The 18,966-nt window shown below is 37.1% G+C and overlaps 1 protein-coding gene across 5 annotated transcripts in view; it reads left to right on the top strand.

The window, feature by feature from the left end:
- The first annotated feature begins 4,954 nt into the window (after positions 1 to 4,954).
- Positions 4,955 to 18,966, top strand: part of mybpc1.S (myosin binding protein C1 S homeolog) — a 65,596-nt gene continuing 51,584 nt past the window's right edge. For all 5 annotated transcript variants that reach the window (XM_041588668.1, XM_041588670.1, XM_041588669.1 and 2 more), the window contains exons 1-3: positions 4,955 to 5,181; positions 15,196 to 15,417; positions 17,361 to 17,411. In XM_041588668.1, the coding sequence (XP_041444602.1) occupies positions 5,157 to 5,181; positions 15,196 to 15,417; positions 17,361 to 17,411 (298 nt within the window). In that variant the 5' untranslated portion in view covers positions 4,955 to 5,156. The remainder of the gene's footprint in view (positions 5,182 to 15,195; positions 15,418 to 17,360; positions 17,412 to 18,966) is intronic.

Here is an 18,966-nt window from a genome sequence, read left to right as displayed (position 1 = left end):
AGCGTCAAAAAATTTTGGAAGCGAGTCCGAAAAGTCGCTCACATCAAAATCACTGTGCAGCAACACTATTCGAAAACCCATAGACTTTAACACAGACGTCAAAATTTACGCGAGCGACTTTTCGGACGCACGTCCAAAATTGACGCAGCCGTTTCATGAATTTTTCGCCGTTTCGCAAATTTCACGGGAGAAATTTGTCCATCACTACCTGTAGATCTTAAATGTACATGTAAAGTCAATGGGAATTGTAGTTTTACCATTTAAGCTATTTTATTTAATTATTTTTAATATTTGTGGTGTTGTTTAAATTAATAGAACAATGAAATTTTTGTTGCAGTTGAGTTTTGTTTCCAACACTTAACATCAGTGAGCTTTTACAATTTACGTCTTTTCATAAATATGCTAGCAATGGAAGAAAATGTAATCTTCGGTTATAATTATAACCGATGAATTAATTTGTTGAAAAGCTTTTGTATATCAGGACAGCTAATGCCCTTCTGTTTCATCAGGGGGACACTAGTAACCCTGCTGCCTGTACGAAGCCAAAATGCAGAAATCCAGATAATATTCTGCTTCTCTGGACGGTGCTTTGATGTTATTTGTGACTCCTAAAAAGACCAAATACATAAATTCAATGGGAATCGGTCTTATTTTATTATGCCAGTTACTATTTAAGATATTCCTTGCTTTATACTGCAGAAATGTCCACATTTTTGCAGGCTCCTTGTCAAATCATTTATCCATAAAGCTCTTAAAAATATTTTCATTCTTATTTTTAGTTCATCTATATTATGTGAAATAAATTATTGGCACTGAGGGATACTTAACATAATTCCTGATGGATTTCAATAACAGAATCACAGGATTGAATTACCAGTATAAGATGGGTAAGTTCGGGTGAGGTGCTCACACTGGATTCCCTGCATCTTACAAGGAGTTAAATCCATGTAATATATATCAATGAAAGACCAATAATGCACACTTAAGTAAGCAATGTGCTCAAATGAAAACTATTTTAATTCATTAAAATCTTTTTGGGAAAAAAACCTTCTAGGGAAGAGTTGCTTGCTGACAAGTGCTATATTTGTCTTGCTATAATAGTTTTCTGGATAATGGACCTTTCTGTAATTTGGATCTTCATACCACGCGTCGCTTCGTATTCCGAAGTTGCCCGAAGTTGCCTCGTGAGGAAACTTCGGGCGACTTCAGAATACCTTACCCTTACAAATAATTCATTTTTTTAGACGGGGTCAGTGAAAGCTGGAAAGAGGCAGAGAAGTCAAATCATTCAAACAAATGAAGACCAAGTGAAAGGTTGCTTAGAATTGGCTGTACTGTAACATACTAAAAGTTAACTTAAAGGTGAACTAACCTTTTGAATTTGCTAGTTTTCATAAAGGAAGCCCTTGTTTCAGTGCAGTACAGGAAAAGGATGTGCTGCAGGGTTTTAAAATATGTACCAGTAAAAAAGCATGACTTGTTTACCTAACCTTGTGTTAGTCATATAATACATTTACTGCTCCTCCAAAGTGCTCATCTAATGGGGCAGCTGCTTTTATTCCACTTGCACTGTTCCTGAATTCTAATAAGGTCTAATGAGAGAAGGACTGCAACTATCTACTAGTACTAATTTCAAGGTTGCACACCAGCTATTTCAGAAACCACTCCATCATGGTTCTTTATGTACATGTTTTACTAGATTTCATTTCTTTTTACCTCTTATATTTATTGAAATACATTTAAAACAACTGTGCTTCTTATTGCATTTTATCAGCAATACTGATAATAAAGCTTAAAAAATGCATAAAGTATATATTTTTGGTTCCAATCTCCTTTTTTGTCAGCAGTATTTATGGTTTGGAATGTCTGATGTTGAGACCAATATATTACATGCAAACTATGTACAAATCTTTCTCACTAGGTATAAAAGAAGTTTTACTTTACAGGACCCTATTTTCACCATGTTCTATCATAGTTCATTTCAATACCACAGGGAGCGGGAGTGGTAGAGAAACTTATTGCCCCTGCAGGGTTGAAACATTATTGATTTAACATACTTTCTCTATATATCGATGATTCCTCGGGGCAGGTTTACTAAAGGTCAAAGTGGCTAACGCTAGCAACTTTTTGCCAGCATTGGCACCTGCAAGGACATCGCATTTCGCTCTGGCGAACGATCGTTACTCCACAAATTCACTAAAGTGCGGATTTTACTGAACGTTACCTCTTTCTCCAGAGTTGACTTTGCCACCTCAGACCAGGCAAAGTGCTAAAAAGAAGCTAGATCTTCCTTAATCTTTTTTCACTTACATCATATCCTGTGTGCCGAAAATGCATTAATGTTCCAAAAATGCTGGCAACTTTTTCTTTTTTTAAGTGGGATTGCCTGCCTAACTTACTTTTTTGGGGAACAGGTTTTCTCCACACATTTTATAACATATGGAACATTAATTTTACAGTGGGTTCATGTGTAGGGCATTATATTAACTCTCTTGTCTTTATTAAGGTTCTCTAGACATGTGTAGTAAAAAGTGGTAACTTCAAGCATTTGTACCAACATTTATAATAAAGACGTCCATACAAATTTCCCGCCCTATGCAAACAGGCTCGGATTTGTAGCAAGGCCACAGTGTCGCCCAGCTGCAACCTAAAAAGTGCTAATCACCAGTGCATCCGACGCATGTGTGCATGCACCACTAAGTTGGTGGGCGCCTCGAATCGGCCTCAGGGCGCTGAATACAAGAATCCAGTCCTGTATGCAAGTTGACCTAAGCGCAAGATCACTAGTGAAGTTTCACTAGGCACAAATTCTATTGCATCTTCAATATGAAATGCTCGCACAGCCGAAGTAACGCTAGTGAAAAGTTGCCAAAGTTAAATGTGCAGGATGAAACTTCGCATTTTAGTGAATTAGCGTATACGTAGCGCATTTGAGCCCTGCGAAGTGGTGTGATGGTTGCAGAGCTGATGCTGGCAAAAATTCGCCCCTGAATCTGCCCCTTCCACACTTCCATTTCTTTGACCTTTTTTTAATATTGTTGCCTTTCCCTCCCCTGCTATTTACCCTAGGGTTTAACTCCACTTGACCGCCCTTGTGCATCTCTTTGAGTTTGTTTTGGGCTCTTTTATAAGTCTCCTCCTTAGATCAGTGATTGTCCAGCCCCACTGGAAGTTCCAACCTTTATTCAGGGCCCCCTTTAGCTCATGAAATGAGTACAGATATAGGAAAATAATTGGTGTAGTCAGTCATAGTCAAAGAATATCCAGTACAACATGTCTATTGAGATTCTCATTCAACCAGGTCATGATATACAGTATACAGTAGAATTAAGTCAAATGCAACTGGACATTTAGAATTTTCTTGAAAACATTTCACCACTCATCCTAGCGGGTTCTTCAGAAGTGAAAAAAGTCCAGTTGCATTTGACTTAATTCTACTAGATAGAGTATCTAGTACAACAAAAACATATTCACCCCACAGCTTACCCTAACTGACATTTGGGCTGACTTATTTTGCACAACATATGCCATATTGCTACTACAGTTGTTACCATGACCTAAACATGAGAATGGGCCCCAGACTATAGCCTTGGACCAGAAAAGCATCTGTTTTCCTGAGAGGAAAGAGACAGATTATGTTCACAAGAAGAGTTTAGAGGAGAACCTCTTATCAGAAAAGAGAAAGCGCTCACAGCCTCCAGAAATTGAATAGGAGGATCCTGTAGCTCAGACCTACATTTGCATTCAAATATTTTGTATACCTTGAACCACAATTCTGTATATTGCCAGACAGTAAAGGTCATCTGTTCAGTAAAATGTTTCATCTTACTTAATCTTCTTGCAACCCTATGGCTTCTCTTACACTCTGTTAGGCCTGTACTTGGTGACTACAACAATAATCTGAATTTCTTGCAGATACGAGAACTTTGAATATGCTATGACTGGTCTGTGCATCATTTGGGTAAATTATGGTTAAGCAAAGGTGGTCCATCACCTTTTGAGTCAACACCTGGACTACATCTCCCAGCATTCTTTACCCTTGATAATAGAAGCTCAATAACAATCTAGCAAAGTAAAGCTGAACAGAGCTTTTATCTCCTTTAATATTTACTTTTTCCACTTAGTGATCATACAATATGTACTGTACATTTTCTGTAACCTTCAAACAAAATAAAACATATTCATATTAAGTAGAACCTCTTTCAGAGCCTTATCAATATAACAGAAGTAGGGATCATCTTAACTCCACACATGCCAGTAACATCAATGGATAGATTGAAAGCATTACCTAGTTTTCTTCTTTCCTTGTGCTCCCATGCTGCTTGGCGCACTCTCTCTCTGCCTGCTTAATACACTTCTGAAAAATCCAAGATGGCTGTGCTTTCCACAGAAGACTCAGTGAGGTGGGGGTGAGGAGGGCAGCGGGAGAGGTCCTGTCAAGGGGAATACAGAGAGAGGGAAAACAATTATTAAAAAAAACATTGTAACACAGTAGGCCCTGGGCAGATGCCCCTTTTACCCATTTACTAAAGTGGCCCTGTTCATGGTCACATGTAATTAAAATTTGTAAAGAATAGGTTAAAATGTAATGAAAATGTATATTTCTTTATTTCTAAAACAATGCTGCACAGTTTTAATTCAATGATTTTATATCATCCTTGTATTTTTTTCAAGAATTTCTACAATGATTTTACTGCCACATTCCCACCTATCAGGGCTTGGTACCCATTTGAGGACAAGCATTGTGGACAGTAGATAACATGATCCACCAGAGCTTTTATCATCAACGATGTCTTTGTGGCCCTTAATCCCACATCTGATTCCTATGCATGTATGTGAGCAGCTGAATTTAGAACCTCTGAGATGTTCTCATCAGCCACATGAGATGCAACAAAGATTCTTTCCAAAAGCTGAGAGAGAGCAGACAGAACAGACAACAGATGGGAGAGTTCCCATAACTGTCAATTTTCTGCATATCTGCATAGTAAACAGAGGAGGTGCCATCTGATTGCTATTTGAATGTGGTATATAAACTGGAGGAATTCTTCTCCCCCTCTGTTCTCAGTCTGATCTTCCCTACATTCAACTGTAATTGTCTGCCAATTTAATTTATTGGACGGTGCAATACTCTTTGGAAATAAAGAGTTATTGGTAAAATGCCGGAGCCAACAACAGGTACAGGTGAGTATTGCAGTTTCTATTATAAATTTCTTACCCTTTTAATTGATTATATATTATTAATTATTAATATTATAATGTATTAAAAACAATGTTATTTAATGAAAACAATGAAAAACAATATTCACCATATACACCAATTATATAATTTTTGATCAGATGCATTAAATGAATTGTTAAGTGCATTATTTAGAGTCTTGTTCAGTTACAGGATGTATAGGCACAAGGTGGGGGATCCTAGCCATCCTTATAGTTAACATACAGGTAGGACTGGAATCCTAATTCGAGCGGATTTGAAGGATGAAATTTAAATAACTACTGATGCTCAAGTACCATTCTTAGAGGGTTTGTATTGTAGAAGATACATTACATGTGCATGGATAGTTTTGGAGTAGGAATAATGTAGGAATGATGATCTACTACTAAATACACATGTATGTTATAATGTAAAACATGTAACCTGTAATTTACAAAACATCTCCTTCTCATATATGAAAAACATGTTATATATTGCCTTTGTGATAGTGTCAGGACAGTACTGGTACAAGGCTTCTTGGGTCTGTTGTGCTGACATATTTGTCACTAAATCAGTAACACTGACCAGTTGAGCCTGAAGATGTGAATGCAGTATACTGTGTACAAACAGCTGGACTATTGTCTCCTTTTTGATATTGTTGTGTTATACAAGTATGGGACCTGTTATCCAGAATGCTCAGGACCTGGGGTGTTCCGGATAACAGATCTTTCCATAATTTTTTATGTAATTTGGATCTTTGTACCTTAAGTCTACTAGAAAAACATTGAAACATTAAATAGACCCAATAAGATGGATCTTCTTTCAATAAGGAGTAATTATATCTTAGTTTGAATCAGGTACTAAGTACTGTTTTATTATTAAAAATAAAATTTTGATTATTTTGATACAATGGAGTCAATGGGAGATGGCCTTTCCGTAATTCTGAGCTTTCTGGATAATGGATCCCTTACCTGTACTGTGAGATTTTTTAAAAGTACTGTAGAAAATATATAACCATCTCCTTTTCAAATAGGGGTTGCACTGAGCTATAATAATACACTGATCTTTCTAAAGGTTCCACTGGGAATATCTACAACGGCAAAGCATTCCAGGAGATTATTTCCGAATCCTTATGTCTCACATTGGAACTTGAGAAATCCTATCCTAGCTTTATGACTCTAAAATAAATCTATTACAGGCAATTTCTTGGCTCCCTATTCTGACCAAAAATAGAACAGGATGATCACCATAATAGATGTGGTAGATATATTGTTTTTTTTCCCTCTCACTCTCTTTTAGCCCCTAGGTCTTTTCTGCCTCGCTGGTGATAAATGTTTGCCTTATAAGGCAATCTTTTGAATAAAAATAAATAAATGATTGACAACAAAGCTCATAATCACCCGTTTGCTAAAACAGTGCTGATAGCAGCATTCTACATTGAACTTACAGTTTCTTGGGTTTAGTTTAGTTAGCAGTACCTAATGCATAGAAAGCAAGGAGAGCTGTCCAATGTTGAATTAGATGCCACAGGTATCCAAACAACTGTGAGTGTATCATGTAGTCTCATTTTCCCAGTTCCGATAATAATATTATCAGTTTCAATTTAACCATACTGGACTTTCAGTAATAAAAATTGTTGGGGTGTGAATGTGACCTGTACCAGTTTAGTTACACCAGCAGTTAGGCAGGTTTTATATAGACCAAAAAATGGCTGAACTGATGTGTAATTTTTCAATCTAACTTTATTGGTATTTTATTGGAGCAAGTCACTTTTGTGATGCTGGAGGATTCTAAAAAATACTTAAAGTTATTTTTAACTGCCCGATCTTTTAATTAAACAGAACTTGATCTTGGGGTAAATTTATGATTAGACTTCAAGGGGCAAATTTATTAAAGAGCAAATTTTTGCCTCGGAAGGCTTCTCCATACAGCTAAACTTCATCAGATATTAATTGGCAGCGAATACGCAAAGTTTCGTATCAGCAGGCGAACGCTGGCAAATTTTTGCCATCGAAAAATCGGCAGCGTAGAGATATGTAAGCAAAATTTCACTAGCGTTACTTTTGTTCCTAGAGATACTCCGTTAAGTACTTTCGCTTATGTCAATTTAAATATGGCAGGTACATATAGGTTATATATATGGCTGTATTAGTGAGTGTTTGTGAAATTGCTTGAAGTGGCCACTTATTGTTAAAATAAGTGACCACTTTATTAGCAAAACAAAGACAAAAGAGATTCTTTATTGTACTAGACATGAGCCCACCCTAAGACAAATGTGGCATGAGCTGCAAATGTTTAAAAAAATATATTAAATAAATATATTTAACATTTACAACTTTTAAACATAACCTCAAATTAAAATATGAAGAAACACCAGCATTTTGTCTTTTTTTTTTATAACTTTTCGGCATACAGGATATTATGTGACTGACATAAGATTGTTGAGGATGTAACTTCATCTTATTATCAATTTGCCAGGTATAACCTGGCAAAACAGACTCTGGTGAAAAGGGTAGTGTATTGGAAAGTTCGCACTTTAATGAACGATGGTTCACCTGAGCGAAAATTTGCCTGGTGAAACAGTATTAAACTTCGCTAGTGCTGAGCTTTTTCGATAGCGAATTGTTCTCTACGCCTTTTAGTAAATTGGCAATGTTCCTGCGGATTCTTTAGTAAATCTGCCCCCAAGCCTACCAGCAATAAAACAAATGCTATTCTTTTTATTGGTCCTTTGGAGCTCTTGACCACAGCTACAGGATCTACCTCATAAACAGGCTGCTATATGATCCTGTGAATTATAGAATTAGAGAGCTACTGATTGAGTTGTCTTGCCCAAGAGGACACTTGAATTTAAACCTTGGCTGACAAAGTTACTATGATGGCACTGCAGGAACAGGAATGATAGATCTGAGAAAACATGGGTAGACTGGATAATCATTTGTCCTAGTGGTACAAAACCATTCTCTTGGGCTCACAAAAATCAGTTCTTTATTTGAACTATATCAGAGCCGAGTGCAGGTACTTCAAGATCTAGAGGGCAAAAAAAGCAAGTGTTCAAATTCATCCATGTAATAGGAATGGTTATCTCCTGCAATTGAGTCAACACCACTATTTCTGTATGTCTACAAAAGCTATGTTATAACACTCTCATTCGGAAGCAGTTATACCTAAATTACTATAATGGGCTGCAGCGCAATGGAACATTTACTCATGCACTTGGGGAATGTTCCCACTTCCATCTTCGGGATTGTTGTCAAAAGGGTCCTCCTTCATGGAGAAGCATTAGTGCGAGTCAAAGGTTAAACTGACATATCTTTAAAATTGTTTTATATGATATACCATTTCAGCACTTGTCACTTGTTCTTTGCATGTCCATCCAATTATTCTATATAATGGGGCACAACACTTGTGTTTAACAGCAGATTCACAACAACAGACTGATCCATAGGCACAAAGAAATTAGATAGTTAGCATAGAAGGGGCAAATGTGTTGAACACACAAACCCTTAAGATGATTTGTTGAATGTCGATCTACTTGGTATAGAAAGGCAAAAATGGCCCCACTAGCATGTGGTAATATAATTCATCAGGGACATTGACTTGTCTTCATTAATATTATTATTATTATTAACATGTATTTATATAGCGTTATAGCGTTATATTGCATAGCACTGTAGAGTAAATGTGATTATACAACTAAATCACATGAATTATATGCATAGAACATATGGAGTTACATACATCACAATCAATACAGGTACAAGATTGACAGAATGGCGAGGCAAAGGAGGAGCGGTTGCTGAGGTATATGAGCCTCGCAGCAGTGTTCATTATTGACTGGAGAGGTGACAGTCTCTGGAGGGGAAGGCCAATTAAAATGAGAGAGTGAATAGGAATTTTGGCAGCATCTTGGGTGATAAATGATCGTATTTTGGATATGTTCCTTAGGTGGAAGTGACATGATTTAATAAGTGACTGGATATGAGGAGTGAATGACAGGGCAGAATCTAGCATAACCCCAAGGCACCGGGCCTGGGGAGAGGGGGTGATAGTCAAATTGTTAACTAGGATGGATACTTCTGGGATGTTACTGGTGTTAGTTGGAGGAAAGAGAACCATTTCAGTTTTAGAGAGGTTTAATTTAAGGTAGCGTTGTGACATCCAGGTAGAGATAGCGGACAGGCAGGAGGAGACGCGAGTTAGGAGTTCTGGGTTGAGATCAGGAGATGAGAGATAGATCTGAGTATCGTCAGCATAGAGGTGGTAGTGGAAACCATACGAGTTGATTAATTTGCAGAGGGAGGAAGTATAGAGAGAGAATAGTAATTGTCCCAGGACAGAGCCTTGAGGAACTCCAACAGAAAGAGGTAGGGGAGAAGATGCTACTCCATTGTAGGAGACACTGAAGGATGTAAGATGAGAACCAGGACAGGGCTGTGTCACGAAGGCCAAGCGAATGGAGGGACTGGAGGAGGAGAGGGTGATCTACAGTGTCAAATGCGGCTGAGAGATCAAGCAGTATTAGTAGTGAGAAATGATTGTTGGCTTTAGCGGTTAAAAGGTCATTAGTTAGTCGAGTCAGGGCAGTTTCCGTGGAGTGTTGTGGCTTAAAACCAGATTGTAGGGGGTCCAGCAGGTTATTGTCAGAGAGGAATGAGGTTAGTTGGTTGTAGACTAGGCGCTCAAGTAGTTTAGAGATGAAAGGTAGCAGAGAGATAGGTCGGAGTTTGTCAAGATTGGAGGGATCAAGAGAGGGTTTTTTACAGAATGGGGGTGACAAGAGCATGTTTTAGTTGAGAAGGAAACAGTCCAGTTGAGAGCGAAAGATTAAATAGGTGAGTTAAGGCTTTGATTAGACAAGAATTGGTATTGCGGAGAAGTTTTGAGGGAATTGGATCAAGCGGGCAGGTGGTAAGGTGAGAAGAGGCCAGAAGCTTTGAGACTTCCTCATCAGTGACAGGGGTGAAGCAGCACAGGAGAGATTGGGGAGTGTGGAGGGAGGGTGCTGGAAGTCTAGGGGGGTTGAGTAGTGTAATGTCCCTTCTGATAGCGTCAATTTTGATTGTGAAGTGCTCAGCAATATCTTGAGCAGAGATATAATAGTGTTATATTGAGTACTAAAGTGGCATTGAATTCCAGTTCTTAAATACTACTAATATGTGGTGCTCTCTGGAAAATGTAATGTTACAACTTTAAAAAAAATATATTATTACAAAAACAACTCTGCACCAATGCACTGTTAAGTAATTTTCTAATGCTATGACATGGCACAGTCTCAGCCTTTGGCCTGGAAGGGAAGGCCTATAATTTTGGGCTAAATGATGGCAGATTAAAGTTCAGCATTTTTGAAAAAGTAATAAATACGTTTTCCCCTTTCCACAAGGTATTGCTGAGTAGTGGATTGGTGCGATCTGATTATTCAGATGGGCAGGTGTGTGTTTTGTGCTGTCACAATATTCTGCTGGTTAGTTCTCTGATACTCATACTCATAGTTAGATGGACAGGCATGTGATTTGGGGGTGAAATATAGCAGACTGAAGCTCAGCACCTAGGTAAATGGTTTGTCCTTTTATGCATTGTGTTGTGTTGCTGAGCTTCAGACTGACCAGGAAAAATCCTGGTCAGTCCTGGGATGACCTACCACTGAATTTTTGTTCATACAGTGTGCAAACACATGAAAACACACAAAAACGGACACATTTTAATATGTTAATAAAGATTCTCATTCATCATGGTATAGCTGTAGAAATAAGTCAAATCAACTGAACTTGCTGTGATTTTTCCTTGAAGATGTCTTACCAGTCAATTAACTGACTTTCTCAATTCAGAAATAGGATCTTTTTTTGTGAATATATCCTCTGGAATGTTGCGTCAATCAGCAGAAGAAACATACTTTTTACAATTTATTCTGAATTGAGAAAGCCAGTTGGATGACCGGTGAAACATCTTTAAAGAAAAAACAGCAATATTTCTGCCCAAGTTCTTTAGTTAAAGGAGAAGGAAAGGTGTTTTTATTTGTGGGTTTCAAAAGTTAGGCACCCACAAGTGATTGTATCTACTTACCTGACACCCCGGGCCAGTGGAATAAAAGGAGAAAACTGCACCAGCCCGGGGTTATTCCAGTGAGCACCACGGAGAGAGCCTCTTCTTCTTCCTCCAAATTTCATTGCTTGAACCATGCAACTTTTTTTAGAAGCTTATATCTGCATATTTTTGTCTCTTTTGCTTCTGCTTTCATTCTTCTAGAACATTCTCCTATATTTACCTTCACAAGCACCAATCTTTACTTCCAGGAAATACTTGTGTTCTGAGATGTCTGTGGAAAATAAGGTTAAATGATAAAACTTTCTGACAATGAACCTTAAAAAACCCCATAGCAGTGCCACCATCATTATAACCCTTGGCACACCTCCCTCTACGCAAACAGTCCCATCAAACTGACCTACAGCTGGCAGAATTGGGGTCACTTATTCTTCTTTTCCTTCTCCAATTGATTTCTACTATTTTCACCTCATTTATCTTCTTCATATTCTTTATGAACTTTAATGTGCTTTGTACTGATGTGAAGTTGTGAATCCTCTTTTTCCTATCCTCTTTTTCAAATTGTTACTTGCCCAACTCTGACACTTTTATTGGATATTCTCAAATGCTCACACTTTTTACGATTCCATTTAAGTAAAGAAACATATTTTAAAAATCTATAACTTATTATACAGTATTGTAACCAGAGTCTTAGAAGATACACTGCAAAATTCACCCGTGCAAAGGCCTGCACTCAGCAAACTTCCACATAGCACTGCCATTGTGCCTATGGGGTGGTTGTCCCCTAGCTCACCCTGATAGTACCACTAAAAAAGCTGATCATAAATGTACATTTCATATAAAATGTAATTAGCTGCTGTTGTTTTACGTGTTGGCTTGCACTTTATGTTGAATATATGACGTGAATATGTCATTGGTGCTTTCATCAAATGTCAGCTTCTGAGGAGCAGTAAGACTATTAACTAGGCCATTAAAAATAAAACACCATAAAAATACTCTGTATAAATTCTATATTAAACTGACGAATAAATGTAATTTATTGATTGCCAGGGCAAAAAAATGAAATGAATAAATAAAATGACTGATGAACTGATGTAATGCTAACAAATAAATACATTTATTCACACAGACCCTCAGTATACAAATTATTGGAATTCAGAAGAGATTGATCCTCACGCAGCTCTATGCACATCAGATATAATCACAGCAACAAGGGAAGGCACAAATACTGTAAATACATATTTTTGTTAGCATTTATATAATTGCAAGGGCCAAATGACAAATCCCTAGGGCTGCCATGAGAGTGAATAGTCTATAGTTGTCAAATCAGCCTCAACATACAAAAGGCAACAAAGGTCATTGTTAGTAAAAGACCCATTCATTAACACTCATTGTTAACAACCCATTAGCTGGTTTATATTTGTGACAAAGGTAAGGCATGTTGTGTTGACTTTAGAAACATATAAATTAAATGCACCATCTTTCATTTACAATTTTAATAGGATTTATATCCTAAAAATGTTCTAAGTGGTCAGCAAGGATATGCTTTGTGCAAAGCACTACACAGAGAATGCAAGCTATACCTTTGACATGTTATATCAAATTCAAAACAAATGTTGACTAAAGAGATCCAAGAATTGTCTCCAGTTGCCTTTTCGTTTGATTCTGCCTCTTTTACAAGTAGTGGATTCAACTCATGACCTAAAATGTAAGAGTTTCTTGGCACAGATACCTTCTTTTAGCCACTTGGTCCCTTCATAACATTCTTCAAATTTCTAAAGACATTATCGTTATGCATCACAATGTCATAGCAAATGTGTTCTCACTCACAAATAAAACTGCAGATGTTGCATAGTCTTAACACTTCTTATTGCATTAACAATTGTGAAACATGCTTCACTTTATTGAATTGTTTCTGCTAATCCTGCTGCAATTACAAAAAGAACACAGAGGAACATTCTCAAATGTTATTTAAGCATTAACTTCTTTACTATAACTAACCTATACTACCATGTAATTGTAATTGTATAATACTATTTCAAACAAGACTAGAGATGAAATAATTGTGTATGGTTATATGAGTCAATTTTATCAAAGAATAATAAGCATGAGTTGTGCACCATTCTAATATAGGTATGAGAAAGCTCCAAAATATGCTGTTGCCATTTCCCTTAAAGTAGCATTTAAACAATCAATTCTAAGTAAGATAGCATAAATCCATCTCAATGGTTTTTAGTATGTTTAAGGCATGGCGAGTTTGTATGCTTTCCCTATGCCTGTGTGAGTTGCCTCCAAAAACATACAGGTTAATTGGCTCCTGGTAAAAACTGACCGTACTGTGTGTGAATGTGACAGGGACCTTAGATTGTAAGCTCCACTGGTGCAGAGGCTGATGTGAATAATGTATAATCTTTGACTATGTAGGCATTACATAAATAAAGGATGATTATAATAATATTGCAAGTGGTAGGGCACAATATGTGACAATTGCTTTACACTAAATGACATCAACCCTAAAAGCTCCATATCTTTTATGTCTGTATCATCACTTGTTATCATTTAATTAAAGAACCTTGTTAGTAAAATTAGAGTTTAATAAAAAAAAAATTGAAATTCAAAATGAATCATGTACTGTCCGTTTGAGAATCCAAATTCAACTATTCGCCATCTAAAACCTGCTGGTGTTTTAGCCTATGGGGGACCTCGTACAATCAATTTGGAGATGTTGGGTGGAATTTTGAAAAAACATTTTTTGTGAAAAAACGTGAATTTTAAAAAAAAATGTTTTTAATAAATTTCGATTGGTAGTTTTTTTTTCGAATTTTAAGATTATGGGAGTTTTTATAAACTCCCAAAAACTCTAAATTTGACCCTTGATAAACATGCCCCTTAATGTTTAAATGATTCGTTAGTAGACTTAAGGTATGGAGATCCAAAATATGGAAAGACCCTTTATCCAGAAAACCCCAAGTCCCAAGCATTCTGGATAATAGGTCCCATACCTGTACCTTATTACGTTATCTTAAAATGTGTTTGGCTAATTAAAATCATACAAATATTCAGCTAGGAATAATAATTTAGCACCTTAAAGCAAATTACTTTAAAGTCCATAAATAGATACATTTGTTTATATCAAGGTTTATGGATGAATTCCTTAATCCATAATTAAAGCTGGTTATATCAGTGTCCATTCAGTGCTTTTTCTCCAGGGTGAAGTTCATAATTCAAGAAATGTACATTAAAGCTGAAAAGAACAGGCAGTAAATGGATATACGTGAATATTTTGATAATGGGAAAGAATACCTGCTTGATGTCACTTGGCAATAATATGAGGTTGACAATAAGGATATGGAGATGAAATCAGAATTACAATGACTCAGGCATCATGCATAATCAATGATACTTATGGGTACACCATCTTAATAACATACAAGGCCACCTTTCATGGGCATACGATTGAAAGCTCCGTAGGAGAATAGTTAAGGCTCATGGCCAACAGGAGATCCCACACAAAACAAGCCCACATGCTTTTACTCAGTGATGGTTCTACAATGTCTCGGGTTTTGGAAAGAAAGTGATGAAAATAGTAAATCACAAAATAAAAGCACACTTACTAAATATTCATTGTATATCTTATTATAATTGGGCTTCAGACATTTTAACCAAGGCTCCATCCTAGAAACTTTGAATAATCCACAGAATTATAATTAAAGGTCACAAGGCACTGCCTTCTGGACACTTAGCCCATCTTTAAATTATTGTGTAATTCTATCAGGGAATAGCTGTCATGAAAATGCATATTCAGTACAGTCTGTATTCCACCTGTTAACAAGTCTTATAAAGAAGCAGACAATCCTCTCTGTGCTTCCAACAGCTAAATATAGCCCTAAAGAGAAGCTTGTGAAAACATGTTACCCTATACTTTCAGTAGCCAAGGTCCTTCTTTTTATTTTTTTCAGGATCTACTGTGACCGAAAAACAAAAGACGGTTCAAGTAGCCGGGGGAAGCAGAACTGAGATAACCACACAGACAGTCAAGACACAAATCAAATGGCAAAAGGATGGAAAGGAAGTGAAAAGTGAAAAAACTGTTACGCAGACAGAGCAAACAAAGCGTACAGTCATTGTTGATAATAATGTAACCCAGGAAGAATTTTCAGTGAGTGGCAGCATCAAAGAAGGTACAGTGCCTGATATAACTAGTCTCTCGGAGACTGCTCATTATAGTATTTGTGCTATAAAACTTGAGTCATATTCTTCCACTTTATAGGTGTTCTTTTGATAACAATAGTCGCATGTGCCCCAATCCACTAACTAGACCAAAAAATATGCTACTTTGTATCATTCAGTATCAATAAAATGAATAAAACTGAACTGCTGATGTTACTGAACTGTGGCAAACAGCTTACATTCTATTAAGCATATTCATTGAACTCCTAATATTCAATTTTTCTCTGTGTAGATCACTCCATAAATACTTTAAATACTGTACATACCGGGTTTGCCAAGGCCCTGATGCTTATCAAATGTTTTTAATGGAAGATAGCATGGGTTTCAATACAGCCCTACTCTTATTTTGATATATGTCAAAGTGGTATTAGCTGGCAAAAATGAATTTTGTTAAAACAGTGTTACCTGCTGGTCGTTTTCTGACCACCAAGTAGTCAAGGAAGTTGTCAGGAAAGAGAAAGAGGCTGCTCTGATGTTCTTTTGGTTAGGAAAAAAATTTGAAACCTTTCACAAATCTTTCCTAAGCAGAAGAACATCAGAGTAGCCCTCTTTATTTCTCCTGACAACTTCCTTGACTACTTGGTGGTCAGACTTGTCAGAAACTGATCAGTGGGTGGCGCTGTTGTAACAAAATTCATTCATGTGTCAGCACATGTGTCAGTCGGCCTATCTGCTCCAACCAGGGAGTAGTCGGGACCAAGGAGGAAGCTATAGGGTTAAGGATCCAAAAAACACAGTACAGAAGGGTTTGGGCAGAGACGAAATCCAAAAACAGAATAGAGTTCAAAGGCAGGCAGCACAGGTTCAAAACAGGGTTCAGGCAAGGGTCAAGGTCCAGAAAAACTAATATAATATACTAAAGTACCCAGGAACACTTAGCAGGTAGTTCCTATACTTGAGCAGGGATTTAATGTACTGGGCGCTCTTTTATTACAAATTTGGCGCCAATTTGCGCAGGCGTTGTGACGCAGTGCACAGCGTCTGACGCAGTGTGATGACGTCATTGCGCCAGCGCCGCTACCCACGTGGCGGCCATGGGCGCTGCCATTTTGGGAGTGACGCCCGAGGGAGAGCTCCGGGCGGCGATCGTGACAACATGTATCCCTTAATATCTTGTTGGAATAAAAAGAAAATAAATAATGAATGTAAATTACAAAAGTGCTTAGAATAGTACTCTCATCAATTTTACATTCACTTATTTTAAAGGTTTACTTATCCTAAGTAAATGCTTTGATTGTCGATTGCTTATTCATCTTGTTTTTTTCAATATTTGGGGCCAGTAAATCCACTGAGATGATAATGTCCAACTAAAGAATTCTTCAGAACCCTATGCAGGCTGGAGCTAGGAATAAATAACTAAAGAATTCTTCAGAACCCTATGCAGGCTGGAGCTAGGAATAATAACCCATAAAGGGCAGATTGCTGCCCAGGGATTTCAACCAAAGTAAATAATTATTACCACCAATATGGCTCCTGTACAGGGATTTTGGAGTGGACGACTGACCCAAAGAAGTGGGCATAGTTCTTCATAAGTCATCTATACAACATTGAAAGGAGTAGTAGGTGGGGGAAGAAATGTTAAGTGGCGATTCCCCCAATATGACGATTGTGCTTTCAGACTTTATCAGTGCTACTTTGTCTGCATAGTTATGTCTGGACATTACTATCTGATCTTGTTCAGTGCAAGGTCCTTGGGAAGATGAACTGTCTTAGATTCATTTATCAGTGTGTATAGGAAAAGATGGAAGTGGCCTCATCTGGTGTAGTCCCCGTTATTATTCTCAATTTGCTGCTGGCCAAAACCAAATGTCTTAATATATTTGTTGAATACACTCTTAAAGGGTTCAAGTGCATGTCTCATATCTTCTGACTTGTTGTTCTTTTTATTTCCTAGAGGGCAAAGCAGCAGACCAAAATACAGTAAAAGCACCACCACCCGTGGAAGGTTAGTACCTTATATATATAGTTATAACTTTATAATATATTAGCAGCAGTGGCCTGCTGCGGCTGAAGGAGAAGATTAGAGTAGAGCTGTGTATTCATAGAGCAAAGAAATCCAGAATAAAGTGAGAAAAACATTGTTATGAAGAATATGTATAAAAGAGAACATTTCGAAATGGCAATGGTGTAAGGAGCTGATGAGGGACTTATGTGAGCTGAAAACCTGAAGGCATGCACTTTAATGTTGGACATAAAGGAGCAAACAAATTAGAGAAGTATGAAAGATTTGGCCCCAAAGGAAGGATAAAAGGTGGCAGGAACTAACCAAGAACAGAGTGGCATGCTTTAGCATAGTATATATGTACATGTAAATTCCTGCAATATACAATTAATGAATATAGTGGACATTTTTGCATCTACAACTTTGTCTTGTAAGCTGTAATATAAGCAGTTATCGAATGTCAATGCTGAATGTTAAGGGTGAGAACTCTTGGGACATTTTGTTGCCCATGCAAAATCACCTCCAGAGTGGTGAAAACATATCCAAAAATATCTTTGTATTGGAGGGATTTTCAGGTGATTACCAGTTTGGAAATGGAGATTCCCTGCACGAGAAATGTTGTGGAGGCAATCTCACATTGGTGACAAATTGCCCTATGTGTTATTACCCCAAATGTATGCACTTACCAGCACAGCAAGGATTAATATGTAGAATATAATAACATTATTTTACTTCTGTGTTATAACTAGCTCTACCATATCTTTCTATGACATTTGTTTATCAGAGTTGAACGATTTGTATTTGTAATTATACAGTGTATACATTTCCTAGAAACAGTGTTTGTGCTGCTATAGCAGTACTGAAGGAAAATGTAATTGCCTTGTCAACACTCTCCCTAGAAATAGCACTGGTAATGGTTTTGCACTAAACACCTGCTAGATTTTCAGCAGACAGAGGCAAAATCAAAGTTTGCAATGTGAAGAAAACGTAATAATCCCACCAGAGACATGGCAGGAACTTGAAAGCATATTTGAAGTCATAATCTAAGAGACAGATCATTTTTTTCATAGTTGAGAATCTTCTAATTATTGCACTTCAGTAGTCTGTTTGATGTGCCAAATAGTGTGAATCTAGTATGATCTAGTCTCCTCATCTTCACATTAAAAAGAAAAACTTTGCCTGGAAGAAAATCCGTTTTGCCACAACCTTGCAAGAAAAGTCATATTCTAGTGCTGCAATTACCATGTACCAAAGAAAAGATGGTTGCTAACAGGTTTATATAGTTTACTAGAAATCATGCAACTCTGGTGTGCTAAAACACTGCCAAGGACATTTAACACTGAATAAAAGATTTTTTTTTCTGAATTTACATGTCAAAGAACAATCCATATATCAAAAAAATTGGACGTTATACTTTTGTGGCTATACATATTAGGAGAGAGAGTTGCTATTATTGTTATTTATCAGTATATACCACCTGTTGTTAGTACAGTGGTTCAGAGAAGGTAGTTAATTTATTAAATATAATAGTAAAAACATTATATCTAGGGGCAGATTT

Source organism: Xenopus laevis, chromosome 3S, assembly GCF_017654675.1.
Source record: "Xenopus laevis strain J_2021 chromosome 3S, Xenopus_laevis_v10.1, whole genome shotgun sequence".
NCBI classification, from domain to species: Eukaryota; Metazoa; Chordata; class Amphibia; order Anura; family Pipidae; genus Xenopus; species Xenopus laevis.
The sequence above is the reverse complement of the archived record's forward strand: the minus strand, read 5'-3'. Positions and strand labels throughout refer to the sequence as shown.